Raw genomic sequence first — 20,649 nt, forward strand, 5'->3', positions numbered from 1 at the left:
AAGCTATACCCTCATACTGTACTGTCTAAGGGAATCAATATGGCACCACCTCCTCCCATATGTATAAATACAAATATACAGAGAAGGAATGTTCTGGGCACACAATAAGCTATACCCTCATACTGTACTGTCTAAGGGAATCAATATGGCACCTCCTCCTCCCATATGTATAAATACAAATATACAGAGAAGGAATGTTCTGGGCACACAATAAGCTATACCCTCATACTGTACTGTCTAAGGGAATCAATATGTCACCTCCTCCTCCCATATGTATAAATACAAATATACAGAGAAGGAATGTTCTGGGCACACAATAAGCTATACACTCATACTGTACTGTCTAAGGGAATCAATATGGCACCACCTCCTCCCATATGTATAAATACAAATATACAGAGAAGGAATGTTCTGGGCACACAATAAGCTATACCCTCATACTGTACTGTCTAAGGGAATCAATATGGCACCTCCCTCCTCCCATATGTATAATACAAATATACAGAGAAGGAATGTTCTGGGCACACAATAAGCTATACCCTCATACTGTACTGTCTAAGGGAATCAATATGGCACCTCCCTCCTCCCATATGTATAAATACAAATATACAGAGAAGGAATGTTCTGGGCACACAATAATCTATACCCTCATACTGTACTGTCTAAGGGAATCAATATGGCACCACCTCCTCCCATATGTATAAATACAAATATACAGAGAAGGAATGTTCTGGGCACACAATAAGCTATACCCTCATACTGTACTGTCTAAGGGAATCAATATGGCACCTCCTCCTCCCATATGTATAAATACAAATATACAGAGAAGGAATGTTCTGGGCACACAATTAGCTATGGCCCAGTTTGTACCTCTAAATGCCAGCACTTTGCACTCGCACATGATCAGAGCTGCCCATTGTTCATCAGGTTTATGGATTATTTAGGGGCCAGTGTTTAATACAGCTTTTTGGCTCAGGAGTGAGACTTTGTTCTCCAGTCGGCTATGGAAACATGAGCAGATGAAGATGTCATTTAAGATCCATAAAATTGCATTAATGCAGTGAGAACTGTTGGAATGTAAATGAGGGACGGCAGCTCTATGAATATCAATTGCCTGTTTAGGAAGAGGATTAAAATGGAAACAATTTATTTTCCTTTTAACAAACTTCACTGGTAAATCTGCAGCCTTTCTGCTCATGTCAGTCCATAGGGAAGAGATGCTCTGGGCCCTTATGTATTTCTCTTGATTGGAAACAAAACAATCCTTAACATATTTTGCCTTTATTTTTTTTCCAACACTTTCTGTGCTGTGGTCCCTATTGTTCTTATCAGCACAATGTGTTATACGGTGTCAGGTGTAATAGTATTAATGAAGAATTAACCATCAAATAATGGCACATCTCTATAGTGTTTTGTAACCCCTGGAACTATAGCAGGGTGACACCCCAATATATCTATATATCTGTAACCTTGTTATGAGCTAAGGGGGCCCAGTCTGAAGGTCAGTTAGGGGGAGATTTGGGGTGAGTGCTTATTTGTACCCTGGGTACCCCTGGAACTTTAGCAGGGTGACACCCCAATGTTTCTATATATCTGTAACCTTGTTATGAGCTAAGGGGGCCCAGTCTGAAGGTCAGTTAGGGGGAGATTTGGGGTGAGTGCTTATTTGTACCCTGGGTACCCCTGGAACTATAGCAGGGTGACACCCCAATGTTTCTATATATCTGTAACCTTGTTATGAGCTAAGGGGGCCCAGCCTGAAGGCCAGTTAGGGGGAGATTTGGGGTGAGTGATTATTTGTACCCTGGGTACCCCTGGAACTATAGCAGGGTGACTGTTACCCCAATGTTTCTATATATCTGTAACCTTGTTATGAGCTAAGGGGGCCCAGTCTGAAGGTCAGTTAGGGGGAGATTTGGGGTGAGTGTTTATTTGTACCCTGGGTACCCCTGGAACTATAGCAGGGTGACACCCCAATGTTTCTATATATCTGTAACCTTGTTATGAGCTAAGGGGGCCCAGTCTGAAGGTCAGTTAGGGGGAGATTTGGGGTGAGTGCTTATTTGTACCCTGGGTACCCCTGGAACTTTAGCAGGGTGACACCCCAATGTTTCTATATATCTGTAACCTTGTTATGAGCTAAGGGGGCCCAGTCTGAAGGTCAGTTTAGGGGGAGATTTGGGGTGAGTGATTATTTGTACCCTGGGTACCCCTGGAACTATAGCAGGGTGACTGTTACCCCAATGTTTCTATATATCTGTAACCTTGTTATGAGCTAAGGGGGCCCAGCCTGAAGGCCAGTTAGGGGGAGATTTGGGGTGAGTGATTATTTGTACCCTGGGTACCCCTGGAACTATAGCAGGGTGACTGTTACCCCAATGTTTCTATATATCTGTAACCTTGTTATGAGCTAAGGGGGCCCAGTCTGAAGGGCAGTTAGGGGGAGATTTGGGGTGAGTGATTATTTGTACCCTGGGTACCCCTGGAACTATAGCAGGGTGACTGTTACCCCAATGTTTCTATATATCTGTAACCTTGTTATGAGCTAAGGGGGCCCAGTCTGAAGGTCAGTTAGGGGGAGATTTGGGGTGAGTGCTTATTTGTACCCTGGGTACCCCTGGAACTATAGCAGGGTGACACCCCAATGTTTCTATATATCTGTAACCTTGTTATGAGCTAAGGGGGCCCAGTCTGAAGGTCAGTTAGGGGGAGATTTGGGGGAGAGTGTTTAATAAATCTAATAGAAGCCCTATGTTGCTTGGGAGGGATATATCTTCTACACAATAACACTAGCTTCACAGAAGACAGACATGTACAATAGATGGATTAGACTATGTTGTAGAATAGTTTCTGACATTTTGGGATACTGGTGAGAAATTATACATTTTTTTTGTCTTTACTTTTTTTATATTTCTTTGCTGTTTCTTGTGGTTCAGGAAATCTGCATCTGGCGGTGTCCCCAGGTTTTGGTGCCATGAAATGCCCGGCAGTGTCTGTATATTGGTGTATAATGCCAGATAAACAGGCAGGAATATAAATAATATTGGAGAATCTCCAAAAAGTGCAGCTGCAGCTTTGCGTTCTAAACTGTCCGTCTGGGCTTCTCCATTCTCAAGTCTGTTCTATAGTCTGTGCATTCATTATCCGCCAGCTTCAGTAATGACCCATAGCCTGCGCGATTCTATATATCCAATATCCAGAGATCCCGTATGCATAAATTAGTTGGTGTACATTGCCTGTGCTATTAGAATGCAATTATATCACAGCTTTTATTATGATTACTTGATTCTAATGTGTAATCGAGTTCAACCCAAAGAAAATTGTTCCCCGTCTGTTAAATTCAATGGCTCTCAGCGCCTCTAAACTGGTGTAAATTTTCATTTTAGTTTCCTAAATATAATATAATTAAGCCTGATTGTTAGCGGATTCTTCCATTGCTCTAATAATAAATGTATGGCGTAATCCTGTTATGTTTTCAGATTGATTTCACGACCTCCAGCCTAGAAATGTATGGACACAATCCAGTGTTTTTAGGCAACATTTTAAGCTAAACAGAACCTTTGGGTCATGTTTGTTTTCCATGAACTCTTAGGGTGAAAGATAATCTCATTTTACGTTAAACTATTTGGTACCATTTGCACTGGGAGAACTGTTTATTCAAGCACTCGTCTTTCAGTATTCAAAATGCTAATGTATAGAATAGATCTGCTCTGCAACAACACCATACATCTATATTGGATTATTTAGTGAGGCCTCTTGACTAGTCGTCTGGATTTCTTTCTGGGCCCCCTTAGCTCATAACAAGGTTACAGATATATAGAAACATTGGGGTGTCACCCTGCTATAGTTCCAGGGGTACCCAGGGCACAAATAAGTACTCACCCCAAATCTCCCCCTAACTGACCTTCAGACTGGGCCCCCTTAGCTCATAACAAGGTTACAGATATATAGAAACATTGGGGTAACAGTCACCCTGCTATAGTTCCAGGGGTACCCAGGGCACAAATAAGCACTCACCCCAAATCTCCCCCTAACTGACCTTCAGACTGGGCCCCCTTAGCTCATAACAAGGTTACAGATATATAGAAACATTGGGGTAACAGTCACCCTGCTATAGTTCCAGGGGTACCCAGGGCACAAATAAGCACTCACCCCAAATCTCCCCCTAACTGACCTTCAGACTGGGCCCCCTTAGCTCATAACAAGGTTACACATATATATAAACATTGGGGTGTCACCCTGCTATAGTTCCAGGGGTACCCAGGGTACAAATAAACACTCACCCCAAATCTCCCCCTAACTGACCTTCAGACTGGGCCCCCTTAGCTCATAACAAGGTTACAGATATATAGAAACATTGGGGTGTCACCCTGCTATAGTTCCAGGGGTACCCAGGGTACAAATAATCACTCACCCCAAATCTCCCCCTAACTGACCTTCAGACTGGGCCCCCTAAGCTCATAACAAGGTTACAGATATATAGAAACATTGGGGTGTCACCCTGCTATAGTTCCAGGGGTACCCAGGGTACAAATAAACACTCACCCCAAATCTCCCCCTAACTGACCTTCAGACTGGGCCCCCTTAGCTCATAACAAGGTTACAGATATATAGAAACATTGGGGTGTCACCCTGCTATAGTTCCAGGGGTACCCAGGACACAAACACTCACCCCAAATCTCCCCACAACTAGCCTTCAGACTGGGGGAGCAGAATTCCAGGCAGTTTTATGGTTTCTGCGGATGCCTCCTGGTTTTCATAATTTCTCTACTCCCATCCATATCCTTTAGTTGTATCATGCAATAACAGTATAGAAACACTGGTGACTCTTGGGTATTATTTGTAGTGTCCAGAAATGTAACAAGAAACTTTTTGAAAATGTGTTAAGAGATGGACTAGAATTTATGGCCACCATTTGTTTTATCTACAGAGGAAATGTTAGGCTTGTGCAAATAGTGGGTTTCCTCTGGTTTTCACAAGGATATTGCTGTAAGGTTAGGATTTTACAGTTATTTGTCTTTTGCAATACACGTTTTTGATGCTTGATTTTTTTTTTTCCCCTCTTGACTTTCAGTTACCCGTGCAGAAGACAACATGGACAGCAACAGCTACATTCAGTTTGATGTGCCGGAGTACAGCAACACCGTTCTGAGCCAACTAAACGAGCTGCGGATGCAAGGGAAACTATGCGACATTGTCGTCCATATTCAGGGTCAGCCGTTCCGAGCGCACAAGGCCGTGCTGGCCGCTAGTTCTCCTTATTTCCGAGACCATTCGGCATTAAGTACCATGAGTGGCTTATCTATATCGGTTATCAAGAGCCCCAATGTCTTTGAGCAGCTGCTTTCCTTCTGCTACACTGGAAGTATGTCGGTGCAGTTGAAAGACGTGGTGAGTTTTCTGACGGCGGCCAGCTTTCTTCAGATGCAGTGCGTCATTGACAAATGCACCCACATACTGGAGACCATTCATTCAAAAATCAGCGTCGTGGAGGTCAACTCCGTCCCCGATGAAGATGGAATGATCGGTCAGAACGGAGTCAAAGACGACAGCTATTTTGCCAACCCGGGGGAAATATCCCCTCCTTACTGCGGGACGATTCGACAGACTATCATAGGCGGGGATTCAAAGATGGAAGCCATATCGAGTAAGATGCTAAGAAGCCGCTCCCAAGAAGAGGGCCACTCGGACAGAGGAAGCAACGGTAGTATCTCTGAACACGAGATTCAGATGGAAGGCGATCCCGATCACGTGGACATTCGAGATAACCAAATCACTGAGGTTAAAGTAAAAACGGAAAAATCCGACAGGCCAAGCTGCTCTGATAGCTCTTCTCTTGGCGACGATGGCTACCACACGGAACTGGTTGATGGTGAACAAGTGGTGGCCGTGAATGTAGGCAGCTACGGGTCCGTATTGCAACACACCTATCCCTATTCACAAGCCGCTTCCCAGGCTAGCAACCTGTCCGAGTCCTATGGTAACATAAGTAACTCGAGTCCTTCCAGGTCAATGCTGAACTGTTACCGCGGCGGCCGGGTACGGCAGAAGAGAACGTCCAGCGTGCCCGCCGATATAAAAAATGTCATACAAAACTCCGAAAATGAAACGGTGGTGAGCACCCCAAGCTACGAGACCAGTCCACAGGAAAAAACAGGCAGAGGCTACTGGCACCCCTACAACGAAAGGCTCATCTGCATCTACTGCGGTAAGACTTTCAACCAAAAGGGCAGCCTCGACCGGCACATGCGCCTGCACATGGGAATTACCCCGTTTGTGTGCAAGTTCTGCGGCAAGAAATACACACGTAAAGACCAGCTGGAATACCACATACGAGGGCACACAGACGACAAGCCCTTCAAATGTGAGGTGTGCGGCAAATGCTTTCCCTTCCAAGGCACTCTGAATCAACACTTACGGAAAAACCACCCCGCCGTGGCAGAGGTCCGAAGCCGCATCGAGTCGCCCGAGAGAACAGAAGTGTACCTGGAGCAAAGTAACGATGCTTCTGAAGCCAATATTGACTCAAACGGTGAAGTTCACGCAGTGTCTACCAGCCCGGAATAACCATTGTGTTGCCATGAGGGCTTAGTGTACAAAGCACATATATAACATTAATCAATGCATAGTTTTCCTCTCTGCTTCTTTGGTGACGTCTCTCTAGAGCAAAGAGAGCTACTCTTCATGACCTTTAGTTTTTTTGGGGGGGGGGGGGGGGTGGTTCTTGATGATATGGAAACTGTAAGATTTTTTTGAGAGCTACACTAAAATTTTAGATTTCCTTTTTAATTTTTGACCTTTTTTGTAATCATTTTGCTTTTTTTTAAGGAGACCAGGGTACTTTTGCACTCCTGAAAAAGCGTTTAAAAAAAAAAAGAAAAGGGCAGAATGTGAATGAATTTGGTGATTTGATACTGTTTTAGCAAAACTCAAGTACTGAGAATTTCTGTTTATCTACATTTTGAGGATACCTGCCAAGGTGAAAATTTTGCCTTTACCAATATCAAACCTGCACTTAATGGGCGTAGGGGTTGGTGCTTCATATTTAGACAGGTTTTCAAGCTTCGCATCCGTTAAGCTTCCAACGAAGACCTGTGCATAGCTTATTTTCAATCCTAAGTGGCTACCGAATTTAGAATTGGGCTCCATAATGCATAGTTTAATTTTGGATTTCTATCTTGAGTAGGCTGTTGCCTGTTTTAGGATCCGGTGGGGGGCATAATGGTGGCCTTCGCAGATCTTTATTTTGATGCATAATGCAATTTCTGTATTATTTTTGGACATTGAAGACTCGTTCAGCTCTTATTTTGCAGCTCCGTTGAAATCTGTTGGCCGGATTGGGGAGCCATAACTGTGGCCCTGGCAGATCATAATTTTCTTTTATAGCTCCTGTGCCCAAGTCAATACAAATCTACAAGGGAATACATGCAATGAGCAGTCTGTCTTCGTTGCTTCTGATAGATCGGTTTATTTACTTACTGATTACTAATAACCGGCAGTTGATTTTCTGATTTCTAGTAATTTCTATTATCTCAACGTTCTGCTTTTGTAGTGGTCCTGAAGGACCCGGGCAGAGCTGAATCGGTTTGACCGCTGTCCATACTTGGGCAGTTCCTTTAAGACTGAAGCTTATTTGTCGATTAACGTTCTTAACATCGCAGTCTACCTTGGTCGTTACAATGGTCGGATGCACGTTTTTCCGAAAGTGAACCTTATACCTCTGCATCTCTCCTTAACCGACCCGGATGCCATAACTGTACTAGTATTTAGACATATTGGTTCCTCTCAGTGACGGGAGAGGTAGAAAGCTGGAATTTGTGGTGCTTATATATTTAATAATTTTTATCACAATTTTGTAGTTTTTTTTTTTTTTTTTTTTACAGTTCCAAGTTGATTGTTGTGTTTATACTTTTTTTTTTTTTTCCCTTTAGACCCAATAGTCATTAGTTTTGTAGGAAAGTCTCCATTTACACCACCCTCCTGTAGTTGGCTCTCAGGGGATGCTGGGAGATTAACTGCAACAGCTAAAGGGTGAATGCTTGGGTGCTTCCTACTCTAGCACTATGAAGGAAAGGGAGTTTTTGTTTTTACTATCTAAGAATACCTCTAGACCTGATTTGTCATTAAATAGCTCAAATACCGTTCCCTTTTCTCCTTTCATTAAAGCCAACAAGACCTCATGAAGAGATATTAGAAGACTTTAGTTGCATAACCTAAACTTCCTTTCGTTTTCTTTATATTTTATTGCCTATAGCCACTTCTTTTATCCTTTAATTATTATCTTTAGATCTATAGTTTGGTGAGCGGAATGTTGGATTTTACACATGGATTTTATTGTGGTGCTACTTCTGAATTAAGTCTGTGCGATGTATAAATGTGAAACCCCAAGGGAATTGGATTTACTTTGTCTCTAGTTTCGCGGCAGGTCCTCTAGCTGCCGCCGTACAGTTCGTGGCTCCTGATAAAGTAGAATTTTTAAAGGATGACCCTATTTTCAGTTTACCAAAGATCAAGGAGGTTATTTCAATCGTTTATTGGCACGTCCCACAAGGATGCAGAGAAGATTTGTCCGCTCTTCCGCTTGTGTCTATTTAGGGTGGAAAAAAAGCCAGGACAGAGTTTGATATGAATTATTTTTGCATGAACAATGCAACTGTTATCGTTTGATAATGCCTTGTATGAGATTACTTCCCTCGGACAAAACTTCAAACGTTTTAATCTTTGCCGAGTTCGGAGAACAGGCTCTTACTTCATTGTTTAAACACGTGTTTGCTGTTGGCCTTTATTTTTATGGGTTTCTGTTTTGGCCTGCAATTCTAGGAAAATCCAAGCCATAATGTTGGGTGGGGCGTTGATTTTGACAGTTTTGTTGTTAAAGTTGGCCTGACATTCGTCCTTACAAGGCAGTTTTACTACATGTTGACAGTAGAGGAGGACTAACCGTAATGTTGTAGGCCACAGTTTCTCATCTTGTGCCTTGTAAATAAGTATGTATGATATATATATATCTTAAAATTCAGCAGAAGGCTTCATACAGGGACATGATGTTTTGCGCCAGAGCTATGGGAGTGGTGAACGTTTGCCTCTTCGTGGTTTAGTGCCTCTAATGGTGCGGTGGTGCCTTTCTCAAATGGCCTTGTTCTCCACTGACAGATGCTTGGAACAACTAAAACTTAGTGAGCCATCAAAGGGACCGGTTCTAGAAAGCTTTTTTTTAATGAAGAGTTTCTGTGCTTAGAAAAAAATTTCAATTCAGCAAATACCATCTATACAAGTGTCTCTTTGATTGTCCGTCATTCATTTCTCTTGGTCTCCTCGCAGTTAAGGGCCACATTTGTCAAAATGTGGGGATTCTTTAATTTTTAGAACACCGCTCACATTTTTTTTCCTGGGTTTGTTTTTGAGCATTTGTCACTGGGAAGTTCATGAAAACAGCAGAGATTGTCAAAGGAGGTGGGTTTAAACGCCCACCAAAATGTTCAACTAAACTCAGAGTATGTGATTGAATGTCCTCTTGGTCAATGATTGAATCCTATTTGTGGGGCTGGGGTAGAGGACCATCCATGTACAGATGGCCATCCTCATCCAGTGATGTTTTCTAACCTGGAAAGGGCCCAGTACACAGGCCAATAAGCTGGCGTCCCTGTCTGGAGGGGTTGAGTTGGCAGCTGCTGTTATTGGCCGGTGTTTGGTCACTTTTGGGGATAGAATTGTTTCTATGGTGAGAAGATGTTCTATAAAGTCTTGATCTGGTCTTTCACCAAGTGTCTTGAACTTCGATGAATTTTACTACTACCATTTAATTTTACGGTCATCTGGTGGCATACAGGTTGGTGGCCACAGCATGATCTTCTGTATCAACCCTTAAAGCTACAGCGGCACAGCATCGGCCAAGCGCCACCCTTGCTGCCCGTATCCATACATTACTCTCGGTTGTTGCCTTCAACGCTAAAGCTCGGCAGTGGTAGAGTCTCTCCTTCATCTGCCTTTTAAGTGATGTGACTCCTCTCTCCTTCCTCCTATCCATCTAGGGAAATGTGAAAAGGATGAATCTCTTCTATCGCATCCTATAAATGTTGAATCTGTAACGAGACTGTGAACTCAGACTTTGTTTTTTTTATTCTATATAGCTATAGTGGGTTTAAAAAAAAAATGCATTTTTACGCCTTTTCCATAGGGTAAGAATGATCACATCTGTACATAGAATAATTGTTTTTTTTTTTTCTTTGTATTTGCATTTTTAAAAGCTATTAAGTTAACATGGCTGCCGTGGTCCATCACTGGTTACTTGTGGAACGTTTACTGCCTGATGGCAGGCTTCCTTTCGATAGGGCAGACCAAACAGGAAGTCGATCGGCCGAGCGGAAGCCATTTCCTTATTCCGTACGCTAAAATGAAGCCCGCCACTTTAAAACATGCCAAATTTCATCGTGTTTGATTATTTTACTCCATGTCGTGGCTGAGGTATGGCTGAACTAGAAACCAATTCCAAAGGGCTTGAGGGGGTGACAAGTCACAAACAAGCTTTACGTAACCCCTGGAGGAGGCCAGTGTTTTGGGGTTTTTTTATTGTCTTTCTCCAGTACGAGACCCGTCTGGCTAAGGATTATTAAAAAAAAAAAAAAAGTATTTAATGAAATTAACATTTTTTTTATATATATCTTGACTGTGATATACTTAGTGTCATTTAATTTTTTTTTTCTTAACCAGTTCCCTCAAAACCTCCACTGAAAGGGACTCGAAAAAAAAAAAAAAAAAAAAAAATATGCAACCCCTTCTCTATTTTCTAAGGGAATTTTCACCCTTGAATGGTGCTTTTTGACTGGTCAGGATTATTTATTAAAGTTTTATATATGAAAGTATTTGGAAATTTACTTGTGTAAATCCTTTATATGACTCTTGGGTTAAGACAGATTTCATATTACTCAGCGACTGAACAGCCGTTCAGTAGAGCCATTCAGAATGTGTTTGATTTACCTGCCGGGGGAGCTCAGTTTGGGGCGACTTTGTAAACCCCAGGGCGGAGAAGAGCGATTTTTTTTTTACTCTTTCAGTATTCAGAATTTACAATTTTTTCTTATGTCAAACAAACAATAAGACCGTGAAGCTCACGAGGCAGCACCCGCCAATTTTAATTTTTCCATAAATTTCTTTCAAAGCTTGACCGTTCCACCATATTCTACTTTATCGAAACGAATTTCTTCTTATGCACAGAGATTTTGGCCTTAAATATTTTCCCTTGCAAAATCCAAGATCTTTCTCCATAAAGAGATTATACAGCCCAATACCCAATCCAGCACAAAAAATTTGAATCCTAATATTTGTATTTTCCGATTTAAGAAATATATTCAAAAACAAACCATTGCCGTCACCTGACTTCACAAGTTCGGAATTTTGTTCAAGCTGAACAGTTAGGAGCAGATTCAGGTTGATACTAGGGATGCACAGAATCCACTATTTTGGATTCGTCTCCGATTTGGTCGAATAACGAACTGAATCCTAATTTGGGATGGAAATTTTTACTTTCTTTTGTGACAAAAAGTCTCACGATTTCCCTCCCGACCCTAATTTGGTTCGGCCTGGCAGAAGAATTCCGAATCCTGCTGAAAAAGGCCGAATCCCAAACAGAATGCTCGATTCGGCGCATCCCTAGTTTCTACTGCGTCTGTTTTCGTATTAATAGAATGCCGAATTTGAATAATTGGTATTTAATGACCTTGAATATGAAAAAAATAGCAGCTAAGAGCTGGTCCGTTTATGTGGAAGTCTGTGGATTCCGAATTTTCCAAATTCAAGCCGGTTTCTAAATCAGTCCAATTTTTGCAAAATGAGTAGAAGGTGTTTTTAGCTCAAGCTTTTTTAAAGCGGTGGTTGGTGCATCCTTCGTTATAAGCAAACTTTACAATTGATTTACATTTTTTTTTAAAAATTAAAGTTGCATATCGGACTTTACAGTAGATTTTATTTGTTCACATAATTTTTTTTATAAATTTGAAATTTAACGTTTAACCAAATAGTGCCACTATTAAAAAAACTGTGCAAAAACCTTGTACAAAGGGCCTCAGAGCAGAATATCGCCCTCTCCCCACAGTATATTGAATTAAATAAGTCTATAGTTTTTATCATTTTTTAAGTGGGCGTGGCTTCACGTCGGGACAATTTCTACGGAATTCCAAGCTCTTCAAAGTGATATATATTTTTTTAAAAAAGCGTCGGAGCCAGTTATGGCTTAAAATGTTGTCATCGCAGACGGCTTTTTGTGAAGATGGTAAATATTTGCACATTCTGAATGGCTTTCTGTGTTACGAACGCCTTCTGGGCCGGCAGATGCCTGGAAGGGGTTAACTTGCAATATAAACCAATAACCTCACAACTCCACACTTCAGTATGAAGTCAATCAAGCTAGCTAAACAAATGCTGTAACAGACTAATAACTTGCCATTAAGGATTATTTTATAGCATGAATTAAACAAAAATATTTATTCAAATGATATTTTACTCTTGTATTTTAATTTTTTTTTTTTTTTTAGATTTGTGATATGAATTTTCAGTGCTGCTTAATTTTGTTCAGATGACTTTATGGCTTGTAAAACTGCTTTTTTAATGGTATAAATAAAGTCGATGGGGATTGCTGTTTGTTTGTAAATAAAAATGCTGCTATGGCAACTCTGGATCTGTTTTTTCTCTCCCCCCCTCCAAAAAAAGAGTGCACATTAGTTAGTATTCACTTATATGGTCTCAGAACCCCTCAGAGACTTCTAATATCCTTATCATTTACAGTAGGGGGTACATTATCCCTTATAATACATGAGTGATACTCAGAGTTCCCTGTATAACTCAGCCTGCAGCCTTGTGCCTTTATATGGTCCCAGAACAACCCCTCAGTGACTTCTAATATCCTTATCATTTACAGTAGGGGGTACATTATCCCTTATAATACATGAGTGATACTCAGAGTTCCCTGTATAACTCAGCCTGCAGCCTTGTGCCTTTATATGGTCACAGAACCCCTCAGTGACTTCTAATATCCTTATCATTTACAGTAGGGGGTACATTATCCCTTATAATACATGAGTGATACTCAGAGTTCCCTGTATATCTCAGCCTGCAGCCTTGTGTCTTTATATGGTCACAGAACAACCCCTCAGTGACTTCTAATATCCTTATCATTTACAGTAGGGGGTACATTATCCCTTATAATACATGAGTGATACTCAGAGTTCCCTGTATAACGCAGCCTGCAGCCTTGTGTCTTTATATGGTCACAGAACAACCCCTCAGTGACTTCTAATATCCTTATCATTTACAGTAGGGGGTACATTATCCCTTATAATACATGAGTGATACTCAGAGTTCCCTGTATAACTCAGCCTGCAGCCTTGTGCCTTTATATGGTCACAGAACCCCTCAGGGACTTAATATCCTTATCATTTACAGTAGGGTTGTGCATTATCCCTTCTAATACGAATGATAACCGGACAGGAACCATTTAGGCCAGCAGTTCTTTACTCAAAAATAGTCTTACCCAAAATCCTCAACCCCCCTTGACCTGTGTATGGGACCAAAACCATCTCCCTGGCCAATATCTCATCGAGCTTGTTCTGCTATTAAGATGTTGCTGAGACCTAAGGGCAAAACTGTATTCGATCCAACTTTAGTGACTCTGGTTGGTGCCTACGTGAGCAGATCTTGATATATAGGGAAGATAGATGGGCACCTCTCAGAACAGACAGAGCCATTTATCACCCTGATGAGCAGAAGGAGCTTCTGGACACCTGCACTGCTGGAGGGCCCGAAGAGCTAAGCCGTTGACCTTTGGCCACGTGAATAATTTCACGTCTGTTTGAAGGTATGTGCTCACATTTTTTTATTGTTTACTTGCACTTGATGGATTCATGGTTCAAGTTGTTAAATGTGGTTTGACAAAGGTAATAGAAAATGTCTTGTGGTGAGAAGTCCCTTCCTTTTGATACCAGCCTTGCTTTTAACCGCTTACAACTGATCTATCTCCAGGTGGAAGAAGACTGATCGCCTGTAATAATATTGTCCCCTCCCCTGTACAGTATTTCTAGTTTGTTTCCAAGTTGTTCTACAGACGTAAGAGGACCTCGCTATTCTGATTAAAAGTCATAAACCTTGGCAGGGATTGTTGAATATTAACAGAGGCAACTGTTGACACATCACGCCTGGAAACTTCGAAGTCCGACGTGGTGCTCGGAGATGCAAGCTCAGCTTTTTCTCTAACCTATACTTTGCCTGTCCGTGCAGCAATATTGTACTTGGCCGTGGAAGCAGATGTTTTCCCTAGCCCGGCTCCTTCCTCAGGCAGATGGGTCATTAAATCTAGTCCCGTAGCGATGGAGCCACAGGAACAGCCGTAACAATATTTATCAGCCTGGAGGTGTCGAAAAGACAAACAGAACTAAATCTTTTATGGAATCCCAAAACACCATGATGTCCAAAGTCTTCATATTGCCATCGGCAAAGCTTTTCCTATAGGAAAATACGAAGCTGTTAAATATTAAAACCTATTTGAGTAAAAGAGCTGAGAAGAGCCCACCCAACTAGAAAACAAAAGGATATTAACCAGCCTTGACAACAAAAGGTGAAGCTGATCCTTTTCAAAGTCATGCACCCAATGGGTTGTCCCCAACTGTGTTGTCCCAAGAGTGAGATACATTAGTGATTCACAAAAGTCCAGACATAAGCTTGAGAGCGGGTAATACAACCTTACTCTAATTTGGTCAACGTGGACATTTGTTGCCTGAGCTAAAATTGTGCTACTGCTACCGGCAATAATGAAAATGAAAAAAAATGAAGCAATATGTAGGTTTTTACAGCCCATCCCTTAAAATACTGAAGTAGCTCAGCCTCTACAGTAAAACTCTATGACCCATGACACATTTAGATGTTTGAGTTGAAAACACCCCCCCCCTGCTAACAATATTGTACCTATACCCTTAGATTGGGAAAGGCTTGGTGTTCAAATAAGCTCCGTTTCTCTTATCTGTAGCCGTTTCCAGATCCCTCCTACTCCACATTCTCCCAGTAGAAGGTTGAAACCAGTCTTTCCAGATGGATATTTAAAAGGAACTAGAAAGAAGCAAAACATTTGCCTTGTGCAATTTCAGCCTGAGAGTAGGAGTCATCACAAATCCTTGGTTAAACTAAAGAATTTCCAACGGTCATCCACCCTATAGGTTTCACCTGAAAGTCATAACCCCCTTCTGAAGCCTAGAGCTTTGGTGAGGGTGTAGATTTGATCCAAAACGCCGACCCCCCCCCCCACTCATTTTGTTTCTTGCCCATTGTAAATTCCTTGCCCCTGAATGAGCTGAAGAACAAACATCATCTCCAGTCTCCCTCTCTGCGGCAGTCGTATCTCCGGCAGCCTGTGCCAGATCTTCGTGGGAGCAGAATGCGGCAGTTTTGTGAGTCTAATGAGAGAGAAACAGGGCAGAGAAATGCAACAGGAACATTTACTATATTTTCTTTTTTTGATTTCCAGAACAGCAGAGAACTTCGTGAGGGTGACTATTAAATTGCCAATTCCCATGTGCCAGCAGGTGGTTTGTATTAAAGAAATGGAACAGATTGGACTGATGGTGAATCTCGGCCCACAAGCGAGGCAGGTGTTTGTGTTTCTGAACAGCCGAATAAATTCAATTGAGATAATGTGACTGTGTCCTACAGTTTGGTTCTAAGGCTGGAGGGACCGGGAGAGATCTGCTCCTTGGCCAAGATCCTAAACCAGTGGACTATAGGGCAGATTTACACTAGACATCTCTGCAGCTTTGTAGCCTAGTAAATAGTCTTCTTTCTATACAGTAGTTGTACAATAGCAGTCTCTGTGGCTACTCTACTGCATAAACCTACTTCTTGACCACAGCTATGTTCTCCCTTGACTTTGTGGTGACCTGAGGAAGGAAACTTGTAGTAGCGTTGTAGCCACTGTTTTTTTTCTCCTAGTGAAGATCTTCCAGTTGCATCTTCATGGCCTTGCTATGTATACAGTAGATGTGCAGAAGACCTCCCTGTATCTACTCCACAGTACAACCCTGTTAACTCACTCCATCTACACTTTCCATTGACTTGCTGTTGACCTAAGGAAGGTATAGCCTTGTGGCAAATGGTTTTCTTGCATTGTATACAGTAGAAGTACAGGAGACATCCCTGTGGCTAACCTTACTTGTTCACCCTTAGGAAGATGCCTCTCAGTAAGTTTGTAGCCAACGGTTGCTCTACATTGCAACCCTACTTCTTAGCTCCAGCTCCATTGTCTTTCTGTTGACCTGGGAAGGTGCCTCGGCCAATGTCTTTTTTCCTTCAAGTGACTTCTTATAAGATCACAGCCGTGATTTCTATGAAGTAGATGTATCTCAGAGGCTGCTTTCCATTACCACCACATCTCCATTAGCCTTCTGGATACCCCGTATTTACTTTGTAGCCGCCAGTTTTTGCTCCTGGTGAATCATTTGCCGTCGGGTCAGGGCCGTGCTGTGTGTACAGCAGATGTACAGCAGATATACAGTAGATTGTTGCACATAGTGCCCCGGAGCAGAAGGTCGGCCAGGCCTGTGTTGTTATTCAGAGCAGGTTATTAATAAATAACTGAACATCTGTTGGGTGTTTATGTACAGAAGCCCCACCGGTTCCAGGAATATACAGATAGGTTGGACACACGGCTGTTTAATGTGTCAGCAGTTGCCCTTGAATGTTCTATTTCACCTCGGGTTACACAGCCACAAGCTGCTCCTGGGGCAGGATTTATACCTGAGAGTAACAGAGTAACATTTCCTACTGAATACTCTCCTGTGTTTGCTCTTAAAGGGGAAGTATTCCTGAGCCCCTAACATTCTACCTTGTTCTATGCTATTGTGCCTGGAAGTGATATGATTTATGGGTCGTGGAGTTTCGATTCAGATAAGCAGGTTATACGGTACTTTCACGCCCCCTGCTGGTGTTCGTATATTCTGCGTCAGACAAGCGTTCTGATCTCTTCTACTGTCCTAGTTTAATCAGCACCAAGCTCTCCAGCCAGCAGTGCAGTATATGTACATAAGCCTTTCAGATAAAGGTGCTTCATGTTGTAAATTGAGACAGGGCTGTTTGTGTCTGTCCAAAAGGGATTCGTATGGGAAATACTCCCCCATGTGGCTTTCTCAATAGTTACACATATTTTGTCCCTGAATTGTATTGGTAAATGTTTAAATGTCGACCATGACCCTGTGATCTCACTGTTCTGTGTGTGACCTGTAAAAAAAAAAAAAAAAAACTTGCTTGTCTGCAGAACTAAAAGAGTTAAGGTCCATGTTAACCCTTATTTTCTTCTCAGTATTCCATGCAACTTTTGGGTTTGTTCCACTTTCATGTGATTATTGTAGTAGGTTAAATAGATCTGTGCAGCCACTGGGACAGAATGTTCTGTTATACAGATAGCTAGAATCTCAGCTGCCATAAAGCAGGACAGGACTGCTGCTTACAATGGGGATCAGATAGGATCTGTGCAGCCACTGGGACAGAATGTTCTGTTATACAGATAGCTAGAATCTCAGCTGCCATAAAGCAGGGCAGGACTGCTGCTTACAATGGGGATCAGATAGGATCTGTGCAGCCACTGGGACAGAATGCTCTGTTATACAGATAGCTAGAATCTCCGCTGCCATAAAGCAGGACAGGACTGCTGCTTACAATGGGGATCAGATAGGATCTGTGCAGCCACTGGGACAGAATGTTCTGTTATACAGATAGCTAGAATCTCAGCTGCCATAAAGCAGGACAGGACTGCTGCTTACAATGGGGATCAGATAGGATCTGTGCAGCCACTGGGACAGAATGTTCTGTTATACAGATAGCTAGAATCTCAGCTGCCATAAAGCAGGACAGGACTGCTGCTTACAATGGGGATCAGATAGGATCTGTGCAGCCACTGGGACAGAATGTTCTGTTATACAGATAGCTAGAATCTCAGCTGCCATAAAGCAGGACAGGACTGCTGCTTACAATGGGGATCAGATAGGATCTGTGCAGCCACTGGGACAGAATGTTCTGTTATACAGATAGCTAGAATCTCAGCTGCCATAAAGCAGGACAGGACTGCTGCTTACAATGGGGATCAGATAGGATCTGTGCAGCCACTGGGACAGAATGTTCTGTTATACAGATAGCTAGAATCTCAGCTGCCATAAAGCAGGACAGGACTGCTGCTTACAATGGGGATCAGATAGGATCTGTGCAGCCACTGGGACAGAATGTTCTGTTATACAGATAGCTAGAATCTCAGCTGCCATAAAGCAGGACAGGACTGCTGCTTACAATGGGGATCAGATAGGATCTGTGCAGCCACTGGGACAGAATGCTCTGTTATACAGATAGCTAGAATCTCAGCTGCCATAAAGCAGGACAGGACTGCTGCTTACAATGGGGATCAGATAGGATCTGTGCAGACACTGGGACAGAATGTTCTGTTATACAGATAGCTAGAATCTCAGCTGCCATAAAGCAGGACAGGACTGTTGCTTACAATGGGGATCAGATAGGATCTGTGCAGCCACTGGGACAGAATGTTCTGTTATACAGATAACTAGAATCTCAGCTGCCATAAAGCAGGACAGGACTGCTGCTTACAATGGGGATCAGATAGGATCTGTGCAGCCACTGGGACAGAATGTTCTGTTATACAGATAGCTAGAATCTCAGCTGCCATAAAGCAGGACAGGACTGCTGCTTACAATGGGGATCAGATAGAATCTGTGCAGCCACTGGGACAGAATGCTCTGTTATACAGATAGCTAGAATCTCAGCTGTCATAAAGCAGGACAGGACTGCTGCTTACAATGGGGATCAGATCGGATCTGTGCAGCCACTGGGACAGAATGTTCTGTTATACAGATAGCTAGAATCTCAGCTGCCATAAAGCAGGACAGGACTGCTGCTTACAATGGGGATCAGATAGGATCTGTGCAGCCACAGGGACAGAATGTTCTGTTATACAGATAGCTAGAATCTCAGCTGCCATAAAGCAGGACAGGACTGCTGCTTACAATGGGGATCAGATAGGATCTGTGCAGCCACTGGGACAGAATGTTCTGTTATACAGATAGCTAGAATCTCAGCTGCCATAAAGCAGGACAGGACTGCTGCTTACAATGGGGATCAGATAGAATCTGTGCGGCCACTGGGACAGAATGCTCTGTTATACAGATAGCTAGAATCTCAGCTGCCATAAAGCAGGACAGGACTGCTGCTTACAATGGGGATCAGATAGGATCTGTGCAGCCACTGGGACAGAATGTTCTGTTATACAGATAGCTAGAATCTCAGCTGCCATAAAGCAGGACAGGACTGCTGCTTACAATGGGGATCAGATAGGATCTGTGCAGCCACTGGGACAGAATGTTCTGTTATACAGATAGCTAGAATCTCAGCTGCCATAAAGCAGGACAGGACTGCTGCTTACAATGGGGATCAGATAGGATCTGTGCAGCCACAGGGACAGAATGTTCTGTTATACAGATAGCTAGAATCTCAGCTGCCATAAAGCAGGACAGGACTGCTGCTTACAATGGGGATCAGATAGGATCTGTGCAGCCACTGGGACAGAATGTTCTTTTATACAGATAGCTAGAATCTCAGCTGCCATAAAGCAGGACAGGACTGCTGCTTACAATGGGGATCAGATAGGATCTGTGCAGCCACTGGGACAGAATGTTCTGTTATACAGATAGCTAGAATCTCAGCTGCCATAAAGCAGGACAGGACTGCTGCTTACAATGGGGATCAGATAGGATCTGTGCAGCCACTGGGACAGAATGTTCTGTTATACAGATATATAATAATTCAGGTATATGTTCTTTCTATCCAATTATCATTTTTGTATCTACAGAAACTTCCAGCAGGTGGTGATGTCTATCAAGGAATAAAGGGAGATGCTCCTGCTGCATGTTAGGGATTGTTCCAGGGCCAGTACATATTACGGTGGAAAGTAGGTGATTTCCGTGTAACCAAATATTCATTTTTAGTCTATACCATAATGTGGCATTTATTTCCTGGAATATTTCACGCACTGACATATTACAGGAGCAATATACCCTAGTTTGCTGCATGAACAGTCTTGTAGTGTAGCCAAGTGGCTCAGCCCAGGCCAAATAATGACCTTAAGTAATGTTTATTCTTCAACTGCAGTTTACACTTTGCACACTGGAGGGCAGTAGCTGCTCAGACTGTTTATATCACTAGTTCCATATTGATTCCCTTAGACAGTACAGTATGAGGGTATAACTTATTGTGTGCCCAGAACATTCCTTCTCTGTATATTTGTATTTATACATATGGGAGGAGGTGCCATATTGATTCCCTTAGACAGTACAGTATGAGGGTATAGCTTATTGTGTGCCCAGAACATTCCTTCTCTGTATATTTGTATTTATACATATGGGAGGAGGTGCCATATTGATTCCCTTAGACAGTACAGTATGAGGGTATAGCTTATTGTGTGCCCAGAACATTCCTTCTCTGTATATTTGTATTTATACATATGGGAGGAGGAGGTGCCATATTGATTCCCTTAGACAGTACAGTATGAGGGTATAGCTTATTGTGTGCCCAGAACATTCCTTCTCTGTATATTTGTATTTATACATATGGGAG

At 42.4% G+C, this 20,649-nt stretch overlaps 1 protein-coding gene across 3 annotated transcripts in view; it reads left to right on the forward strand.

Annotated features, from left to right (window-relative positions):
• Positions 1 to 12,666, forward strand: part of zbtb34.L (zinc finger and BTB domain containing 34 L homeolog) — a 37,211-nt gene extending 24,545 nt beyond the window's left edge. For 2 of the 3 annotated variants that reach the window (XM_018228594.2, XM_018228595.2), the window contains one exon: positions 5,075 to 12,666. In XM_018228594.2, the coding sequence (XP_018084083.1) occupies positions 5,075 to 6,567 (1,493 nt within the window). In that variant the 3' untranslated portion in view covers positions 6,568 to 12,666. 3 annotated transcript variants of the gene reach the window in all.
• Positions 12,667 to 20,649: the final 7,983 nt, after the last annotated feature.

This window comes from Xenopus laevis, chromosome 8L (assembly GCF_017654675.1).
Source record: "Xenopus laevis strain J_2021 chromosome 8L, Xenopus_laevis_v10.1, whole genome shotgun sequence".
Taxonomy (NCBI): Eukaryota; Metazoa; Chordata; class Amphibia; order Anura; family Pipidae; genus Xenopus; species Xenopus laevis.